The sequence below is a fragment of the Acanthaster planci genome, linkage group LG09 (genome assembly GCF_054643075.1).
Source record: "Acanthaster planci isolate LZ-2023a linkage group LG09, COTS_SCS, whole genome shotgun sequence".
Taxonomy (NCBI): Eukaryota; Metazoa; Echinodermata; class Asteroidea; order Valvatida; family Acanthasteridae; genus Acanthaster; species Acanthaster planci.
This window is the reverse complement of record NC_141785.1, coordinates 4,690,373-4,712,030: the sequence shown is the minus strand read 5'-3', so window position 1 is coordinate 4,712,030 and position 21,658 is coordinate 4,690,373. Positions and strand designations below refer to the sequence as shown.

The 21,658-nt window shown below is 44.5% G+C and overlaps 1 protein-coding gene across 1 annotated transcript in view; it reads left to right on the top strand.

Moving 5' to 3' along the window:
- Positions 1 to 19,962, top strand: part of LOC110989424 (phosphatidylinositol 4-kinase alpha-like) — a 63,535-nt gene extending 43,573 nt beyond the window's left edge. Inside the window, exons 17-38 of the mRNA XM_087140967.1 lie at positions 808 to 932; positions 1,572 to 1,737; positions 2,567 to 2,776; positions 3,020 to 3,094; positions 3,208 to 3,367; positions 4,122 to 4,249; positions 4,854 to 5,015; positions 7,065 to 7,324; positions 7,672 to 7,799; positions 8,300 to 8,529; positions 9,096 to 9,277; positions 10,809 to 10,941; positions 11,894 to 12,073; positions 12,579 to 12,699; positions 13,492 to 13,621; positions 14,164 to 14,307; positions 15,524 to 15,689; positions 16,304 to 16,408; positions 17,548 to 17,794; positions 18,504 to 18,753; positions 18,888 to 18,971; positions 19,869 to 19,962. Coding sequence (XP_086997093.1) covers positions 808 to 932; positions 1,572 to 1,737; positions 2,567 to 2,776; positions 3,020 to 3,094; positions 3,208 to 3,367; positions 4,122 to 4,249; positions 4,854 to 5,015; positions 7,065 to 7,324; positions 7,672 to 7,799; positions 8,300 to 8,529; positions 9,096 to 9,277; positions 10,809 to 10,941; positions 11,894 to 12,073; positions 12,579 to 12,699; positions 13,492 to 13,621; positions 14,164 to 14,307; positions 15,524 to 15,689; positions 16,304 to 16,408; positions 17,548 to 17,794; positions 18,504 to 18,753; positions 18,888 to 18,971; positions 19,869 to 19,920 — 3,438 coding nt within the window. The 3' untranslated portion in view covers positions 19,921 to 19,962. The remainder of the gene's footprint in view (positions 1 to 807; positions 933 to 1,571; positions 1,738 to 2,566; positions 2,777 to 3,019; positions 3,095 to 3,207; positions 3,368 to 4,121; positions 4,250 to 4,853; positions 5,016 to 7,064; positions 7,325 to 7,671; positions 7,800 to 8,299; positions 8,530 to 9,095; positions 9,278 to 10,808; positions 10,942 to 11,893; positions 12,074 to 12,578; positions 12,700 to 13,491; positions 13,622 to 14,163; positions 14,308 to 15,523; positions 15,690 to 16,303; positions 16,409 to 17,547; positions 17,795 to 18,503; positions 18,754 to 18,887; positions 18,972 to 19,868) is intronic.
- Positions 19,963 to 21,658: the final 1,696 nt, after the last annotated feature.

Below are 21,658 nucleotides of genomic sequence, written 5' to 3'. Positions count from 1 at the left end.
CAAACCATCCCCTCCCCCATCCCCACCCCATCCCCACCCTTATATCTCCACCTCACCTCAACCCAACATATCCACCCCAGAGCATATCCACCCGTATCCCCAACCTATCTCCACCCCACCCCTACATATCCTCACCCCACCTCTACATCTCTACCCCATCCCCAACCCACCCCTGCCCTTGCATCTCCATCTCCACTCCATCCTTACATCTCCACCTCACCCCACTCCTACATCTCCACCCCACACCATCCCAATCCCCACCCATCCCTACATCTCCATCCCAAACCATCCCCACCCCTCCATCTCCATCCCAAACCATCCCCACCCGATCCCTACATTTCCACATCACCCCACCCCTACATCTCCACCCCACACCATACCCACCCCTATCCCCAACCCATCTCCACCTCACCCTACCCCTACATCTCCACCCCAAACCATCTCCACCCCACCCTTACATCTCCATCGCACACCATCGCCACCCCTACATCTCCACCCCACCCCACCCCTACATCTCCACACCATCCCCATCTTCACCCACGCCTACATCTCCATCCCAAAACCATCCCCACCCCACCCCTACATCTCCACCTTACCCACCCCTACATCTCCATCCCACCCTATCCCCTACCGCACCCGTTCTTTCAAAAACCAAACCAAGTGTCATGTATTCAAGATCTTGTGAGAAACAGAACAAATTCACTTGGAGGGGACTATAACCCAAACCTCCTCAATGGATCAGATTGTGTCAAATTATAACCATTGTACAGTTGACAGTGAATTTTATTGCAATTTTAATCCCTTTAGCCGAGGACGCCAGAGAGGGAGTCTGAGCTTGTCAGCCACGCCCAGTTTCTCCTAGTCAAGTTCAACCACATCCGCAAGCAGATCAGAAAGATAGCGGACAAGTACCTGTCGAAACTCGTGGACAAGTAAGTAATAAAGTAACCACTGACCTGGTAGCACTTCTCAAAATAGGTTGATTAGCGTAGATTAACTTCTTGAATGTTAGTGTCTGTTAAGGTGGGGGAAAATTGGCTGCCGTCAAAACTTCTCGAGTAAAAATTTCATGCTTGGTTCCTGTCAACATGAGTAGTTTATTGTGTCAAAGTTTTGCAGAAAAGTGGCAATTGAAATTTAAACACCTGACCAGATCGTGTGGAAACATAGGCACCAAAATGACCACTGACGTGTCGGATGAGTCTAATTCAACAGCTCTTCGTCTTGCTCAACTCTGCTTGTCAAATTTGAGCAAAATAGCTTAAAATCAGCACAAAAATTTGTCCCAAAATAAAACACCCTTTGTATGTCTAATTTGTTAAACATTGTACTGCTGTACACTTTTAAAACGTGTGTAATTTTTCCATATAGAGGCTTTGTTTGGGAGCCATCCTGCAGGGCAGTTCTTTTGTTCCACAGGGAAACTGCCTTGTGCATACCCTGTGGAATAAAAACACCGGCCTTCAAGATAGCACCCATGCAAACCTTCTATAGACAACCGTGAAACTTGCTCTTTGCAAGTCCTCCCTACCCATTTCATCAGCTGTCTGGAATCCTACCTTCTCGTCTAGGTTTCCCCACCTGTTGTGGAACGGCAGCATCCTGTGGACCATGCTGGACATTCTCCAGCTCCTCTCTCGCTCTGTAGTCACCAACAACAAGCAGGAAGCCGACATCTTCTCGGTGCCCAACACCAACTACAAGCTGACGGTCATGGACACCAGTGACGCAAGGGAGGTAGGTTTCAACCACGTGAAGATGGTGTCAATCCACAACGATCAACGTCTGATTGAATAGCGATGTTATTTTTGGCTGAAAATATCCACACTTTAAAACCACGTAATACCACAACTGCACTCCTTGAGAAACTTGGACTTTATAAAAGGCTGACCCTTGATGGTCATTTGTTCAAGATTGGGTGACGTTTCTTACCAGGTCGTTACTTGTTGAAACTCTGAGACTGTGTCGCGGATTGGTATTGGCTAAAACTCCCCCGGATTAGTCTGAGCCCCTGTGTGTGTATATAAACTCAATGGGAGTCACTGAAGCACAGACAGGAGTACAGCAGCGATGAGATTTGTCAGGATTTCTTCATCAAACGATCTCTCTGACAATATGGAATATCATTGGCTTCGCATTAGTATGCTTTTTTGGATAAAAGTTGATATAGAGTTATAGACCACATGAAATACTAAGGGATGCCTTTTGGCCAACACAAATTTATGCATGCCGTAGACCCTACACTGATGGGGCCCTCAAAATCTCTTGGGACTATTTCGTAGATATTTCCTTTCCCTCCACTTTCACCCTTGAAAAAAAATACCACCCAACATTGCATACAGAATTGGCTTAATGCGTTCAGACGCCCAGCTAGATAGTTGGGCCAGAAATCCCTGACTTCATCTGGCATGAAGTGATATAAGCAGAGGCTCGATTTCTGCCCCACAATTTAAAATTTGTGGAATTAATACAACATTTGAAAAAATTCGCCCAGCGATCCTATCCAGTTGCCTCATAGAAAGATTCCCTTTTCACGATGAGTGCAATCCGTTCTGTCCATCCCCAGAGTATCATGCGCGACTTCTCGGCGCGATGCGGTGGCATCTTCCAGGAGGCCGTCAAGTGGGCGCCCTCCGTCACACGCTCCCACATCCAGCAGTACCTCATCAACTTTGAGAACATCAACGACGGGCTGTCGCAGCGCGTCAAGCTGGAAGCCGCCACGGAGAGCGCCCTCCAGTGTGCCGGATTCAGCCAGGGGCCGATTGGCGGCGGGGTAAGTGTTGCTCGTCAAATCATCATGCTGCCGATTGTCAAATGATCTGAATAGTAGTATTGTCCAAGGGTGTCCAAGTTGCCAAGGTTTATGCTTTTATGTGGTCTTTTTTTGACAAAGTGAGGTGTTCACATGGCCCGTAGGGCCTACAGAAGATGCCAGGACACCCCTCTGGCCATTAAGCATTAGTTCATCCCCTGAGAATCAGGTAGTGCTTAATCTTTTCTGTTGTTCTGTGCTCAGTTGTCTGACAGCATGAAAGGAGATTCAAGTAACTTTGTCTCCGCCATGACACTTCGCAGCAGATTTACTGGAGAAGTAAGTTGCATATCTCTTGACCCCATTTGTGTACTTTGTAATCATTATTCATGAACTTGTTAGAGCAGTCTGTGAATCTCTCTGACCTTTGGCCTGTGACCTTTGTCTACCAGGTGTCGGGCATGCAAGCCATCTACATGCATGCCGGTCCTGGCGGGCTGAGCCTGTCCAAAGTCCTTTGTGACCAGCTGATTAAGGCTTGTCAGACGGGGAAGGAAGAATCTGTAACGAGCTGCATGTACCGGGTCTGCGCTCTGCTCATAACGTCCGAAGGTCAGTCAAGGAAAAACCAGTATCTTTATTAGTATTTTGTAACCCAGCTACAAAAATTTGCTGAAAATTCTCTCCGACCGGAGTCAGATTTTTCAAGAAAACAGTTCCAAAATGAAAAAAAAAAATTGCTGGGTGCTGAACCTTTTTGCTTTGTGCAACCAAAACGGCTAAAAAACAGCCTGCGATGTTTATTGTTTATGGCTGGTTCCCAGTTGACTTTTGCGTAATAGGAAACCTTGATGAGCAGTGTTTTTCTGCAAAAGAGCTGCATGAAATTGTGAGGGCGCATCGTTGAAACTTTTGCCTACAATTATGGGTGGAGAACTAGCACAAGTGATACATAGTACCTAAGACTTAGGCTTTATTTCTTTTTATGAAACAGACAATTTCCTGCTCAGTGAGCCTGTGGTTTTTACTTGGAGTTCACAAAAGCACCCATGAAATAAGACATTCTTTAACGCAGGGAACTTTAACTCCAGAAATCTAGGCATTCCTTTGCCTGCGAACCCCCCTCATGTAATCCAGAGTCCCCCGCTGCATATAGAAAAACCAACAGCGCATTCTTTGTTCTTTGATTTTCTATGGGTATCTGTATCAATGTAAAAGTGAGAGTGACTGGCTTGTGCCTTCCTCAATCCTGCAAAATCTTAAAAACCTAGTAGATGGATTTTGAAGGATCTGGGAGGGTAAACATGTGTTTTGTGTGTTGGGGGATGGTGTTTATCAGTGATCTCTACATTGGATCCACTTGTAGGTCTCGAGAGGCACCTACTGCACAACTTGTGCTGGGCGGCTGGCTGTGTCTTCACCCTGCAGTCCATGGAGACTGCTGTTGCATGCTGGGAGTGGCTGCTAGCTGCTCGACCCGACCTGGAAATGCATGTACGTAGTTCATTTCTGCCTTCCTCAATCCTGCAAAATCCTCCACTGTGCAGGAAATCAATGCCACATTCTTTTTACTTCAACTGTGGAGATTCATCAAGCTTAAGTAACAGTGGCTGACTCTACCTTCCTCAGCCTTTCAAAATCCTGTTACATCTGGTGGACTTTCAAAGGTTCTAAAAAGGTTATGTTAATTGAATTTAATCAGGGATGCAGTTTCTAGAATTGCTACAAACTCACTCTCCAAAATGTCAACTCTTAACCCTAACCCTCCCTTACGCAGCAGTCCATCAGGTGAAAAAGACTGATGCCCTTGGATGTATTTGGCAATCAACAGCAGCCGAACAAACTGGTCATGTGGAGACAATGAGAGCTAGTCCCATTGAACGATGCCACTGTTGGATCTTATGGTGACTGGCAACCACATACTCCCAGGCTGTTTGGCCTCGGGGACATTTGACCAGTTGGATCTGGTTACACTGGGCAGGCAAGCCACTTCGACAAATGATGCAGTCTGAGCGTCTGGCAGGGTTTCTAGCCAAAATACCATACAGGGTCAGGGTTAATTAAAGCTTTTCTGTTCGTGTCTTTCTTGTCAACGCAGTTCATGCGGGAGATGGCAGCTGCCTGGCAGATGACGGTGGAGCGTCGGCTAGGCATGTTTGCCCCGGATCCCGACCAGCCCAGCCCCCTAGCCGCAGCCAGCGGTGAGGATGTGCCCCTCCCGAACCCACCCAATGCCACGCCCCACGACATATGGACACTGGTAAGAACTTTGATGTGTTGTAAGGTTTGTAAAAACCAGGGACCGTAGAAACCACAGTCCTGAGAGTTTCTTGGCTGGAAAATCTTACTTAGTGAATTTCTGCGAACCTCTCTCTCGCAGTATACATTGATTGACTACTTAGCTGGTAATCTGTTCTCGCTGAGCACATTATTTTCTGTGTTTAGCAAATTCTGGTTATTAGTAGCAGTGCTGTAATTGAGCACTTTTCGAGTGCTAGGTTCACTGCCAAATATTGAACTGTATCCACCTTGAGCAGAAGCACTCCCTCATTGGTTGAAAAGAGCTATGTTGGTTGGGTGTGCTCATTTTGTTGGTAGCGATGCAACCGTAACGTTTGTATTTCCTAGTCATTTGTGAGCCGGCAAAGTTCATTTCTGACCAAAGGAGCCGTCGTTGCTAAGAAAAATAACGCCCTCTCTTGGTCCAGCCCGAGTCCGATAAAGCGGGAACAACGCTGAAGAATATGGGCATTGGACGGCAAATGTATAAAAGTCAGATTGTCCAATTAAATTGGAGGTGAAAACTACTCCAAAAATACTTGGCCAGATACTTTTTGAGTATTGCGTTTGTAAATTTGTATGAAACAACAATGGTCGGAAGTCATCATTTGTGACCCACTCTGAAAATGAGTCTTAAGTCGCCAGAGCCACTTTGAAGTAAAAAGTCCATCAGAGTAATTTTGCACAGTTGAGATCAATAGGAAACCAAAGCATTTCTCACCATGGGGTATCCACTTTTATCAGGATACCAAACTGAGTGATACATCAAAATATTAAACTCAAATTGCTCTTTCCAATACAAATGAAAACTCAAAAAGTGGCCCTTGCGACTTTAGACTCATTTTCACAGAATGGGTCACATTTTAGTTAGTAAGCTTACCCTTGTGCATTCACCATCCAGTCACCGTGTTCTCCAAGTCTGTTCACACCTGACTGGGTACTCAAAAAGTACTCGACTAACAGCACTGCTCACTAGCTCAGTCAGATTGGATAAAAGGGGATCATTTCCAGGCTTCTGTAAATGCACAGTTTACTGACAGGCCCTTCATCAGTTTCACAAAGATTGTCAGTGGCTCCAAACTCCAGAGACAGAATACGCTTACATCCGTTAAGCAGTGGTAAATCCTTAACTACTTCCTACCTGGGCAGTTATCAATGTTGATGATGGGTTGCTGGGATATTTATCACTTCTTTCTGTTTTCAAAATTCTTTAAAAATTCCTATCTTCATTTACTGGACACTTACAATCACGTGAAGGACTGTCTGGTGGCCCTTCAGCCTGACAGACAAAATCTATTGACGCCCGAGCTGTTTCAGCCAGGCCTGCAGCCTTGTAAAAAGAGCCTAGATTGTGCATTGTTATATAACTTTCTTTTGTTCATGAACCTGCCACAGTGTGCTGCTGACCTCTTTTCAATCGGGGCCAGATTAGCATGCAGTGGTGCTGTGTGGCTCATTGCTGTGGTGGTAGAGCGCTTTTGTCCCTGGTGGTAATCCGCTCGCTCGAAATGCCCCAAACCGTGGTATACTGTTTCAAAACAAGGCAGGATTATCTCCACTTTTGAGAGTGAAAAAATGTCAGTAATTCCCAGCAGCCTGGTCTTTTGTTCCGGGTACGGTCTTTTGTTACAAGGCCCTGTTTCCTTTGTCCGAGTACGGAGACCCCAGCCACCCATATAAAGCATACGCGTCTGGATCCGGAATCCCCGGCAGGAAGTGGCTAATATAGAGTTGCCATCTTGATATTTTGTCGTTTTAAAATTTGGTAATGGTGAAGAGTCGAAAGGTCTACTGATGTGAGCTCTGATGTACATTACGTACCATTAGGATCTTAACGCTATCTTCCTGAACATTTGCCTTCTATAACCCTGTAAAATCCTTCATTATATCCCAGTGGAGTTTGAGGACCTTGAAAGATCTGGAGAATGGGTCATATCTGGTTTATCAGCAAAACTGTTGTCTTCAGACACTAATTTCACACCTGATTGGTTCTTCCTAAGCTTTTTTGGTCATGTTATCAATCTCTTAGTTCCTTGCTCAGCGTATTGAAAGCGTCAAGTACAGCCAGATTGGCGTGGTTGAGATCTTCACTACCATGCTGCATCGGTCCCTGTCCATGCGTGCCGGCTCCCAGCACAGCGTCCTGTGTCGTCACATCGGGGCCATCGGGCCACGATTCCGTCTGCTCTCCATCGGGCTGTCACTGCTGCAAGGGGACACGCTGTCCAATGGCACCGCCAAGAACGTACTCAGGGAGAGGCTCTACGCTGCCGTCTTTGACTATTTCAGGTAAGTCATCAACGTGCATTGAAATCCAGCCGTTGGCAATACCTGTGGGTACTTGAAATATTTGAGTGGATCCCACAAAATGAGACTTCAGGTCATATTTTAGTCAATTTGTTTCAGTAGGCATTAACAAGAACAAATTGAGTTCAGCATCTGGGAACACAAGTGAAAGTGGATCTCACACAATCTTGCTCACATTAGAACAAAAAAGACTAAAAATGGAGAGAAAGATGTAGGTATCTTAGCGTTGCCTTTGTAACAACTTCAGCAAGACTTTAATTGAAAAGTAAAAATTCAGAAATGTCAAGTGCTTCATCTCGTTGAGTTGATTACTTTTTTGGTCCTCCTAGCATGCTACCCATGGTCCCAACTCAGGCTTTGCCGTTGCTAAAGGATGACATCTCGACATTGCTCAAGTTCTTCCACATGGTCCTCGCTGAGAAGAAATACCTGAAGACGCCCAACCTCTTGCCCCAAGGTGTGTACATTAACAACCGATAAGTGCTCCTGAGCTTCTTCTTGGGTGTGGAAAGAAGACTACACCGCCCTCAGTGGACCATGTGTAAAGTCGATAGACTGAGACAAAATAGTTTAAACAATTTCATAAGTCCATCACAAGCTCTCTCACAGTCCAACTTAAGTCCCCACAAGTCCTCACAAGTCCCCACAAGTCCTCACAAGTCCCCACAAGTTGTCCCAAGTCTCCCACAAGTCCTCTCAAGTCTCCACATGTCCTCCCAATTCTCCCACAAGTCCTCCCAAGTCCCCACAAGTCCTCACATGTCAATCAAAGTCACCCATCCTCAACTCGAGTTGCCAGCCATTCTAATGAGCAGTGACAAAGGCATTCCTTCTTTCTCCACTGATAATACTTGTCCACATTTTGATGGATTAGATCCCAACACTACCCTCCTTATTCTGAGAGTTGAAATCATGTGTTTATAAGCACATGAATATTTTTTTCTTAATATTTCCCAGATTCTCCAGATTCCGGGACCCTGTCGGTCCTGCCAACAGACATACGCGCCAGCGTGGACATCCCCAGCCGGCAGGGTCTGCAGCTCCAGGGCTGGATGAACACCACGCCGCTGGGCACCAGCATGTCCGTCATCTCCAAGAGATCATCAGCGGCCCGGAAAGGAGGCGACATGGGCCTGAAGTACACCAAGGTGTACATGAGGAGGCGACATCTCATCTTGTCATTACTCGTGAGTCAGCTTAGCTCACTCCTAACACTCAATCGAAGTGAACCTGTACCTTTTTGTTTACGGAAATCTTCAGATATTTAGTATTATTCTCCTTACATCCAAGAAAGTATAGGTTAAGGTTAGATTTGAAGCAGTTATAAATTTGGCATTGCTAACCTTTGGATATCTCCCAGAAATTTATAGCCAAATACTTTTAGTTTCTTCAAAATACGCTATTGTGGTGGAAACTACAGCACCTTCTCTGTACTCTAACTTTCAAGGGGCATCAAGCTCTACCTTCCTCAATCCTAGAGAATCCTCCAAAATCTTTGGGTTTGCTTGGTGGAAGTGTGATTGACAAAAGGCTTGTAATGCTATCGGGTTGAAAGAATTTCTTTTTGAAGAAGTGTGGTTCTGGCAAAGAACCGGTTCTAATCAAAACCACATTTCTTCTCCAAAGAGATTGGTCCCACATAATTCACTGCAAGCCGTACTTATCATCTCATTATGGTTTTGGTGCTTACTTTTTTGGTACTTGGTCTCATTATTGGGTCTAACCTTTTAAAAATCAAATTTTTCTGTTGTAGTCCAATGAGATTGAGAGACTGTGCACCTGGTACAACCCTATGGACGCCGCCGAGCAGAAGATCCAATCGGAGGAGATCTTGGCAGGCTGGAGAGGGCAGCAGATCAACGAACGCAGCTGGCGGGAGTTTGTGCGGCTGGCCTGGGACCTGTCACCGAACCTGGCCTCCTGTCTGCCAAGCAGGTAGGCAAAATGACTTTCATAATCTGGTCTGCACTCAGTGACTTTGTTAAAGTTTAACATGGGTATTGTAAAAAAAATCCACACTCCTTGATCTGATAAAAGTCACTTTCGTGTCTGTTTTGTTTTTCAGAAAATATAAACACAAGACTGACCAGAAAACTGGGCCGAGAAAAGAAAACTCATGTATTCTCAAGTACTTCCTCTGAAATGCTCTAGTCGAGATCTCATAAGACCATCAGAAAACCTCCAGTCTGAATTCACCGAATTCAAGTCACAATCAATATAAATGAAAACCAAAAGCATTCCTTTGTCAGTGTTCACCCTGTTACTTGTGACTGGTCTTGTGTCTAGTCTTGTAAGGACTGCTACTGCAACACTCTATTAAATTTTGGTTATTTCTAAATTGAAAGATTTTCCCATGGAATAATATCTGGAGTCACTGGATGAAAGTCTCTAACCACTTCCTGCCGGGAACTCCAGGATAGGAGCTGAATGGTTTATATGCGCGGCTGGGGTCTCCGAATTTTTTCTCAATTCTCGTCATTCACATAATGGAAAACTGGGTCCTTTTTGTCTGGCTCTAGACAGTGCTTATAGAAGATTGTCAAATCCAATGCCTTCATAAAACAGATTGGAATTTAACCACTTCATGCCGGGGCATTTTTCAATGTTGATGATGCTGGGCTGGCATGACTATCATTTTTTCCGTTTTCAAATCCTTCAAAAATTCATCATTTCATTTAACGGTCATTTATAGCTGCACGAAGTAATCTTTAGGCGCTACTCTAAGTTGACAGGTGATCTTCATTGAAGCCCAAGTATTTCAGCCAGGCTTGCAGCCTTGTAAAAAGAGCCCAGATTGTGCGGTGTTATGTAACTTTCTTTTGTTCACGAACCTGGCTCATTGCACTGCTGACCTCTTTTCAATAGGGGCCAGATTAGCGTGCAGCGGTGCTGTGTGGCTTATCGCTGTGGTGGTGGAGTGCTTTTGTCCCCGGTGGTAATCCGCTCGCTCGAAATGCCCCAAACCCTGGTATACCGTTCAAAACAGGGCTGGATTATCACTACTTTTGAGAGTGAAAAATGTTGATAATGCCCAGCAGCCTGGCCTTTTGTTCAGAGTACGGTCTTTTGTTACAGGGCCTATATCTTTTGTCCGAGTTTGGAGACCTTGGCCACAAAAATATAAACCATACGTCTCTGATTCCAGAGTCCCCAGCAGGAAGTGGTTAAGTACATGCCAGCTTCACTCAAAAGTAGCCAGAAATGAAGATTTGGAAATCTTTAACCATTAACTTTGGTAAAGATCTCAAAATTAGTCTTAGAAGACAGTAAGGAAGGGGAAAATTGTGAGAAGTTTTTCAGGAAGGGTCCGTCCGGTCCAGAGTTTCAAATGACAATCCTGTACATTTCATTAGAATCCATGCTTATTGGTAAAAACTTACGAAAACAAAAATACATCAAAGAGGTACGCCAACAGAAGAACATGTGATGAGCACATTTTGACCGAAGTTTGATTTTTAACCGTTAGATTCAAGAATTCGGAAGCCCTGGTTCGAGAGGTGACAAGACTGGTTCGCCTGGAACCGACCACCATGTACAACCAAGCCTACGCATTACACTACCTGGTGACAGAGCACAGCGTGGAGGCTGATGTACCAGAGGTAACTAAGTCTCTAAACAAGGCATCAACGACTAGGACCCCGTTTAAAAAAAAACTTGAGGCTCTAACTACACATGTAGACTTTGATCAGTAGCCAGTTGCTTTTTCAACAGTGTGCACGTGCAATGGAGTTTAATGCACTCAAACGACCCTAGTTGGCCTATTTTGTAAAATCTTATTGTTTTTAGTACTCACATTTCACAGTTGGCTGAGAATCTTGCAGCTTATACATGGTCGCTGAAATCTTGTACAGTTATTTTCATGTGAATGGTTCCCCCTGTAATGATAAGTCAAATCAGCTATTGATAACCAGCGGTGCAACCATACCCCTCGGCCTGGTCCAAAATGGTCGACTAGGTAGACACGAACCGTCCATCATTTGGGCGGTGTTAGTTGAGCGATGGTTAACTATAGTTGTCGCTCCAACTCGCCCTTGTTTGGCGTACTTAAAACGCAGGTGAAAGAGTGCTTCACACTTTACCCACATACACTTTCAAAGTGACCTTGACAACGTGAACATCGACACAAGTTGTTCTTGACTGGTGTGCTTTATCACAGTGATTCTCACATCACACTTGTGTGCTGCACCGAACCCTTGGCCTTAAAAGTGCCAGGTTGTTTGGACGTTCTCACAGTCCTCGCTCCTTACAGATCTCAGCGGTTCAGTGAAACGTTGTGTGTGAAAACCTTGTCATGAATATATATTTGAAGAGTTTTATATCCCCTGTCACTCAAGTCACCCCCATGCGTTGAGGGTTAAGGTTTGTTGGTCCCTGTCTCAGAAAAATTGGTGTCGGACAAGAGCAGTATATTCGTAGTATTGGGATCAAATGACTCGCAAGAAATCCATACAAATTCTTGACGGATGGGCCTGACGCAAAGATGAATTGCAGTATTGAATACAAGAGAAATAAGGCAGTCAGTTACCGACTCCTCTTTCAATTGTCCTCCAGCTGAGCTACGCATTGTGCTGGGCACCGGTGGCACCCGTGGTGGCGCTCTCGTATTTCTCCAACCAGTACGCGCCGCACCCAATCACGGCGCAGTACGCCACCAAGGTGCTGCAGTTCTACCCGCCGGAGGCATTGCTGTTCTACGTCCCTCAGCTAGTCCAGGCGATCAGATACGACACGGTTAGTTGACTATTATTCGGGTTTTTAAAGATTTTGGGTTCAAATGAGGCCATTTTGTTTCCAAGATGCAAGATGTGTCATAGTTATGTTTTCTGGTGTTAAACTGTAGATTCTTACCTTTGGAACTAAAATGATTGGTTGCTGCTCTGGTAATGGTCCAGTTGCATGGTAGCCATCTTAGAGGGCAGTGCACTGCCTGTGCTGAAATGAGCAAACAATTTGTAATTCACTGGAAAACCAAACAGTTGTCCTAGAGAGCTGCCACGTGTCAGGCCTGCCTCACTGTTACTTTAAGTATGCTAACTTGGGTTCCATTCGAACTTGGGCCAATTTTTTTATTGGGTTTGCCATCTCTTCTGTACTGTTCAATCTCTTGCACTTCTGTTCCAATTGCATGACTGTCCTGATATGAGCATGCCCATGTGACCATCCCTGACCAATTAGTTTCCGGCATTCTTTCAACCAATTAACATGCCAACATTCCACTCTCGTATGGTTCCCTCAGTTTGGCTATGTGACGGAGCTTATCACTATCCTGGCCCAGAAATCACAGCTGCTGTCCCACCAACTCATTTGGAACATGAAAACTAACATCTTCACGGATGAAGACGGAAAGAACCGAGATGGTAAGGCTTGGGACTGACAATTTAAAACTGCCTCCGCAAAGTGCATTTTCTTTCACAGTTAACCTTGATGGTTTTTTTTTTTAGAGTTCGTGCAATATCAGCCAATTCATCAAACGAGAAAATATTTCTTGCACTGTTGCTAGTTCCTTGATTCAGGAATTTCGTTGGATTTAGTCTTGGAACTTTTTCGTTGGTTCTGTGCGTTTTCGCTTTTTGTGTTTCGAAGTCAATGGTCACTATACGCCTACCACGGCACTGTTTAATCAGACATTCAGTGGACGGCCGATGCATTTTTTCTGGTGAACTTTGCAAGATAACACTGACGTGACACTAACTCTTACCAGTTCATACTCAAATACAAATGGGTTATTCTATAAATTAGGAGTCCAATTGTTTTCTGTCCCTGTCACGTCTGACTTAAGATTTTGTAAATTCAGAACACATTCTCAGTTTTCCGAGAGTGATGAATTGATAAAAATAAACAGAAATTGCTTGAAATCAATTCCAGTGATATTTCCCTGTCAAGTTAAACAGGTCAGGTGTAACAGGGACATAAAATGTCACAAGTTTGGATGTCAAATTCATAGAATGGCCCAAATGTCAATTCTGACATTGTGCAGATGGGAAGAAAATGACATGGCACATGCAGAGTCTCAAAACCGTAGGCAAGCAACCAGTCTTTTCTTTTTAAGGTAGCAAACTACTGAATTAGGGGCAAGGCGAAGTTTGGTAGCTGTCATCTCATCATGACCAATCTGGCTCACAGGTCGTTGTTTATCATTCTCCTTGCAGCCGAAATCGCCGACCACCTGGAAGCGATCATGGAAACCATCTTCAGCAATCTCTCAGGACCAGCTAAGGCCTTCTACGAGAGGGAATTTGACTTCTTTGGCAAGATCACAGCAATCTCGGGTGAAATCCGGTAAAACGCCTCAAAACTCAGTTCCCTACTCCGTCAGTTCTGTTTTTCTTTTCCAAGAAATTTAACCTTATAACCACTTGCCGATGGTATTATTCCATTATGAATTTGTCCCGGACATGATAATATTTTCAGCTAAAAATACTGACTTTTTAAAACAAGATGCCAGAACCACTGTGCATTACATAGTTGGATTTACAAATGCTGACACTTGAGGTCATTTTTTTTTCAAGATTTGTCTGACATTCCTTACCGGATGTTCGTGTTTCTTTAAGCTCTGAGACACTGGCCGTGACCCACGGCCGCTTGAGGGCTCCACACACACTCTACCTCAATGGACGAGTTGGAGTCTCTGTGTGTATACAAACACAATGGAAATTCACTCAAACCTTGGGACGAGTATAGAGGTCACTGGGTATTGCATCGGCACGCAGAATTTCACCAGAATGAGTACAAGCATCCTTGGTGCTACGACACAGAAAATCCCAGCAAGTTTGCACATCTTCCAGCTTAAAGCCGTTAACAGTGCAGTTTTTTCTTTTCAGACCATTTCCCAAGGGTGAGGAACGCAAGGCTGCTTGCCTGAAGGCCCTGAGCCAAATCCAACTCCAGCCTGGTTGCTACCTGCCCAGCAGTCCCGAGGCTATCGTCATGGAGATAGACTACAAATCAGGCACGCCCATGCAGAGGTAAAAACAGCACCAGCATCAAGTATCTAGGAAAACTCCTTTTCTGTTTGAATCAACTCCTAACAAATCTCTTTGATTGAACGAGCTCTCAAGTTACAAGACACTCTCAAGTATGGTCCAATTTTTTGGGCAACCACGTTTAAAAAAACCGTTTTATCTCAGTTTTTTAATCTTTTTAAAACTTGTGGTAGAATGGCCTCCCAAAATGTCATAAATGGGAAATTTGGTTATTCTTGGTTTAAGCATATGCTGCCAGGTTTAATTTGAAGTTGTATGACGTTTACCCCGGAGATTTTCCATTATCAAAATTCTTCAAAATTCATCACTTCATTTTACTGGTCGTTTATACCCACACGAAGGACTGTCTGGTGGTTACTCCAATCTGACTTTATTTCAGCCAGGCCTGCCCCCTTGTAAAGAGAGCCCAGATTGTGCGGTGTTAGGTAATTTTCTTTTGTTCCTGAAACTGGCCCAGTGCGCTGCTGGCGTCTTTTCAAATGCGGACCAGATTAGCATGCAGCGGTATTGTATCGCTCATCCCTGGAGTACTGGAGCACTTTTGCCCCTGGTGGTAATCTGCGTGTGCTAAATGCCACAAACAGTGGTATAACCATTCAAAACAATGATGGATTTCCTCCGCTATTGACAACTGAAAAAATGTTGGCAATTCCCAGCAGCGCGGTCTTTCGTTCGGAGTACAGTCTTTTGTTACAAGGCCCAGCTCTTTGTCCGATTTCGGGCAGCCCGGCTATGTGTATAAACCCAAGGAGTCCGGTTCCGGAAACCCCTGCAGCAAGTGGTTAGACATGATAGAATTCAAGTAGAAGATTCTGGAGAAATACTTTTGAATCTCTCCAAAAAACTCCAACAAACTACCAGTGGTAAGAAAATTGAGGCGAACCTTGTGGCTGTCATTTGAAGCATTGAATTTTAAGGTCGTTCGTGCTAACTTTTAGCAAAAGGTTCCCGTCTGCACTGCAGAAACATGTTTCTTGAAAAAGGAATGATTAAAAAGTTCTGATGTAATACTTCTTATATTTAACCAAATAGTGTGCAGAAGAAAAATTACTTGGATTACGTGTTGAGACAATGTCTCGGAGTACATGGTGTCTATGGATATCCCCTCAGTTGAGCACGCTTTTCCTTGAAATTATTTTCCATTTGGAGATATTTCTGAATGGTCTTGTTTGTTTCTGGTTTTTCGTTTTTGCTTCAGTGCCGCCAAAGCGCCATTCCTTGCCAAGTTCAAAGTCAAGAAGTGCGGCGTGCATGACCTGGAAGGCATTGGACTGAGAGGGGGAGATCCGGAGGAAGAGCACCACGCCAGGAAGCCGCTCAGCTGGGAAGCCTGCATCTTCAAAGTGGGGGACGACGTCAGACAGGTGAGCAGATGGGGTGGGGGAGGATTTGGCTTCAGGGTCAGAAAGGGATGGGACGGCGATGACCTCACCACGGGGCCACAAAGTGTGCTCTGCCAAAGCGGGAGATAGTTTTATGAGACTCGAACTGGTCAGGCGACTCCAGCCATCTCAATGGCTGAAGTTTGTGTCCTCAAAGTGAAAGATGTCGTACATAATTACAGACAGGGTCGGGGAGGGATTGAAGGTGACGCTATGGAGAGGGGAATACAGAATACGGCTGTGTCACAAAAGTGCGCCACCAAGAGTTTGCAATGCGTTAGCCAATCACAGTGTGCAAAATTTGTCGACCCAGTGCGCGTTCGGAAAGGGTCGACAAATTTCGGGCGTTGTGATTGGCCAACGTGCTGCACACTCTTGATGGCGTGCTATTGTGAATCGCCCATATTGAAGTGGCTGCGTTGATAAAAGAATACCTCAATCATACTATTTTCTAGACAAATTTACCTTGTTTGGTCTATACGATGCTGAAGCCCAAGCTATTGTACTAGTTTTAGGTGTGCACCATTAGAATTAGTCATAGCAGGTGGACTATTGAAGTATGTAAAAGCTGTATATTTGGCATTTCCCCTCTTCAGGACATGTTGGCGCTGCAGGTCATCGGTCTATTCAAGAACATCTTCCGTCAAGTTGGCTTGGATCTCTACTTGTTTCCCTACAGGGTAGTGGCGACGTCACCAGGGGTGAGGGCAAACTCACATCACTAGAACAAGCCCTCAGGTTTAACCCTAACCCCCTAGGCCCTTTTTGCAAGGGACCCTCTTCAATCCTCCCAAATTTCTTGAAATGTTATACTTGGAGGTGTGCCTACTGCCTCAGTCCTTCAAAATCTTCCGGCAATTCCTGTCTTTTTGTTGAGGCATTGCGAATGGCATTCTTGAGCAGTGCGGTTGATTCAAAAGTAATATCGGGTTGAATTCATGCGTGACTGAGCAAGAACAACACAAGGTCTAACCCACGACCTTCACTCATGGCATCCTTTGCAATCAACCGTGCACTTTTGCCGTTTACCCTCCATCCTCCAAAACTGCCCAAAGGATTTAAGGATCGAGGAGGGTTAGGGTTAACTTGTAATTTACTTGTTTATTTTTTTAATGCATGGATTGGTTTTTTTTTAGCTGAAATGCTATAGGGAAGTGATTTCTCAGGGTCATTTTCCAGATTTCAGGATTCTCAACCCTGAATCGGTGGATTTTTAGAGGTTGAATCATTGAGGTCTCTCTACTTTTATGCACTTTGTAAAAAAAAGTTTAAAAATGAAACAAACCGAGTGCAAGATTGACAAATTGTAGCCAGAAACTCATTCTTTGTTAACTGTTAAAAGTGCTGAAAAGCCCATGGTTTTGTCCTTGTCACAACCGCCCTGCTGGATAGATTTTGGATTTTGCATCATCCTCAAATTTGACTCCCCTTGCCTTCCTCGGTCAGGTACTGGTTTTGAATAAACGTGGATAAAACTGTCACCGTAAGAAACCTCTATACCCAGCAAGAAATGAGACAGAGGGGTACCCCCCCAACATGTCCAATCCCTATACACATTCCAGACTATTGTTACTTAACACATCCCCCCAAGATGTCTGAAAGGAATTCCCCAGATTCCTGCGAGACAATGACCAACACAAAGCAGGGGGGGTTCTCTCCGTCTCATACCTTGCTTCATATGGAAGCCTCAGTAAAAAAAAAAGACCGGAGACTAAAATACAAAATCTTGATATATGCCAAGCCTGGGGTGTAATGGGCATTAGGCACACAACCTAGGATTTCCTCCACGTTGTCTGTTAGTCTTTTGGGTTGATGAGATGTTTGTCTGCCTGTGTTTCAGTGCGGCGTGATCCAGTGCGTGCCTGACACAAAGTCGCGCGACCAGCTGGGCCGGCAGACAGACATCGGCATGTATGAGTACTTCCTTACAAAGTACGGTGACACGACCACCCCGGCCTTCCAGAAGGCGCGGCGGAACTTCATCCAGAGCATGGCTGCCTACAGCCTGGTCGGGTTCCTGCTGCAGATCAAGGACCGACACAACGGCAACATCATGCTGGACAGCGTCGGCCACATTGTCCACATAGGTGAGTAGATGGGGGACCGGACCATTTCTGAAGACGGGGAACCAGACCATTTCTGAAAACTGGGCAGTCGTCTGTGCTTTTGGCTTCATAACTGGCCTGGAAAACATTTTAATTAGAAGCCGAAGTATTTGCTGTGCATTGAGAAATGGCTACTCACCATTTTGGGATGTAAATTTTTTGTTACTCTTCACAGTTTGCATTCAAGGAATTAGGCCTTTTCATTATGAATCTATCATTCTATGACCGTTTTCCAATACTCAACTTCATCTCCGTCTCAGGCTTCATGTAGGAAAGCAATCCCCGATTGTGGGCCTGAAGCGTTTAACTTAAATTGAAGTACTGTAATGTCTCTTTTGCATCTTACTTGATGTTCTGTGCCACTAGCAGACTTACTATTGCACTTACAACCTCAAAGTCAGGAAGTAAAAAAAAACAGTTGAAGCCTGCGATAGAGCCCAAGTCGAGTATTGGAAAATGACCTATCTACTAATTAAGTGACAAGATTTATTTAGAACCCGTATTTGCAGGTCATAAAAAAGAAAACCTCTATTAGCAGTGAGGTGTTACTTTTCTTTGTCTGATTTTCTCTGTTGCCGGTGGGGGGATGAAAAGTCTAACCGAGTGAATAAATAAGCAAGATTCAAAAGTCTTAAAAGATCTCTCTTTAGGCCAGGACCGCTCACTCCAAAATTTTTTCTCTTCCCATCAGATTTTGGCTTCATGTTCGAGAGCTCGCCCGGCGGCAACATGGGCTGGGAGCCCGACATTAAGCTAACAGAAGAGATGGTCATGATTATGGGTGGCCGAATGGACGCCCCGCCCTTTAAGTGGTTCATGGAGCTGTGCGTCCAGGCGTACCTCGCCGTCCGGCCCTACCAGGAAGCCATTGTTTCACTGGTCGCTCTGATGCTGGATACCGGTTTGCCATGCTTCAGAGGACAGACAATCAAGCTGCTCCGGTGAGCCTCGAGAATTTTCACTGGTTCCCTTTAAAATTTATTTTGTTCACGTGTGTGCACTGTGTTGTAACAAGTCTTAGAATTGCTGTTCCCTGGTTTTCCATTGATGCGAATATCTTTGGTGTCGGTTTCAGGAGTCGGTTTTGTCCAACCCAAACAGAGCGGGAAGCAGCCAACTACATGCTGAAAGTTATCAGAGACTCCTGTCTGAGCACAAGGTATGTCCATAAGACTTTCAGAGAAACCCTGCGTAAGCCCTGAAGATTTCTGCCTCAACCTTAGCCAAAACCTAAAGACCTTGGTCACCGTCCCCGGTAAATCCTCAAGACTTCAGTCGCAACCCCATTAGGTCCCTAGACTTCCATCGTATCTCTACTAAGTCCTTGAGATATCTCTCATATCCTTTGGTAAGTGTTTGAGACTTCTTCCCCAATGCTAGTAAGTCGTTAAGTCTTCTATCACAACCTAAGGTTAGTCCTTAAGAATTCTGTCTTAACCCGAAGTAAGTCTTGAGTCTTGTCCCAGATGCATCAGTAAGACTCCTGTTCACATTGTGTTAAGTCCTCAGGACCAGGGGCATAGCCATCGAGGGGGGCCTGGGGGACACGTCCCCCCCCCACAAATTCCTGGTGCCCCCCACGCTTAAAAAAACACGGACGAATGAATACTGAACAAACTTACAAAAAACGTGCCCCAAAAAACCTCATTTCTGAAAGCTGGTGCCCCCCATAAGATGCTGGTGCCCCCTTGTGGCCCCCCCTTTAGTAAAATCCTAGCTACACCACTGCTCATGGTCCCTCTCTGAGTCCAAGGTGAGTCTTAAAAGCTGTAAATTAGGTCTCCCCGAGTCCAGTCACAAAGAATGCCCGCGGCGGAGTTGATTGGAATAGCTTGTGACTTTGCTTAAGACTGTACGGTATGTGGAGGACTTATGGGGACTTGCGATGGAGTCAATCACAGTGCAGTCCTACTAGTTAAAGGCCTGGAAAATAAATTTAAGATAATCGATTAGAAAGAAATGGATAAACAGACAGGATAATGAGAGTGTGGACGTCATGTCACTTGTTTGTAAAAAAACATTACATAGTCTTTGGCGAAATTTTCTTTGCCTGCAGGACACGGACTTATGACATGATTCAGTACTACCAGAACCAGATACCGTACTAAGACGAAGTATGCCGGGTGTGGAGGCCAGGGTTACCTTTCCAGGTTAGTACAGTAAAACACTACGGGGACCAGTCTATCCGCCATGAGCAGAAGCACCCCCTCATCTGTTGGAAAGAGCCATGTTGGTGGGGAGTGTTAATTTTTCCGGTAGCGACGTGACCGTAACACGTGCATTTTATAGTCGTTTGTTAACCAGCAACGTGCAGTTCCCAGCCAAGGAGGCTCCATTGCTGGGAAAATTGTGCCCTCTCTTGGTCCTGCCCAGAGCTTATAAACTATAGTTGCACATCACTCGGCTCCTTTCTCCAATCATGGTTGTCTCTTCAAGTTTGGCATTGATTTTTGTTCCCGAAATCACTTGCAGTCCTTAAATGTATGGATCTGATGGAACGGCTCCAGTCTTTGGTTTTTATGTTTGGTTAGATGACTCTTTTGAGGAAAATTACCCATTTGTGTCACAGTTTCTAAAATTACGGACCGTTTGTGACCCGCTCCAGGAAAAGGTGACATAAGTTGCCCCCCCCCCAAAAAAAAATCCAGTTATATACATGACTGGAAAGACCACATTGTAAGCTTTCATTTGGTATATGATACAGCTCCGTAGCCTTTCCCCTTCCAGAGTTATGACACATTTACATATTAATCAGTTCCAGGCAATTGAAATTGCAAAACTGAGAAAACAGGCTTTGAAATATCTGGCTCCGATGTGGGTTGTAGGCATTTAAATCTTACTTAGCAACCAACATGCTCTTGTGTTACAACCACCTTCAAAATTCGCACAAGGACTAAGGAATTAGTATTTTCAATGATTTTGTCTGGGAAAAAAGGAATTTTTGAATCCAACGTCGAGCGGGTCATTGCTCATAGTTGCATGGTGCGACTTACATCACGTTTTCCTGGAGCGGGTCACATTTATGAAAACTGAGACCCATCTGAGGTTTCAAAAATGGTTCTGGAACTGAAACTTGAGAAAGTGAAGGCAATGTTATTTTTCTCTCGTTCCCTCAGAAACAAAAACCCGCTGTCTGCCTCCCTTCCAAAGTAGACCCGCGCCAATTGAAGTTCGTAGACCAAAAGTTTTTGCCGTTCCACTTTGACAATGTCAGGCCAGTACATACACAGCAGATGTGAGTAGACTATGTCGTCAACCTTCACCAATTTTTGTTAGTTGCAATATGCACGTGTAAAAAGGTGTAATGACTCTGAAGTTAATTTTTATTTCTGCATAAAAAGAGTATTTTAAATTGTTATATTTCGTCATGGTATGTTTACATCATGTTATTGGAAAGGAGAGTCTATGAAGTTATAAAATTGAATATTTAAAAAAAATTGTGACTGTATAATCTCAAAGATACATTTTGGGCTCAAGTTGTGGAATAAGTGCAGAATGCATCAAGAGATATTTCTTTTAAAAGTTTTTCAATAGGCAAAGATTTTATAGGAAGACTAAAAACAGATGTCTGCATCATTTTATTAAAGAATTTTGCCCACTATTGGCCATGCTTCTGTTAGGTTTTTCAATTGATGTGCGTCTGCTATGGATATTAAAGAACGCCCTCAACATTTTGGAAATCAATAAGGATTTATTTACAATCCAGTTCAGTGCTGACAGGTACTTTGTTTTTAATCAGAGCTTTATTGTAATCCGAGAATCTTCCGTATGCTTAAAATCCACTTCAAAGTTTCTGTTGCAAATATGCTGCCGTAAACATGTATTTCATTAAGATAGCTTTCTAGA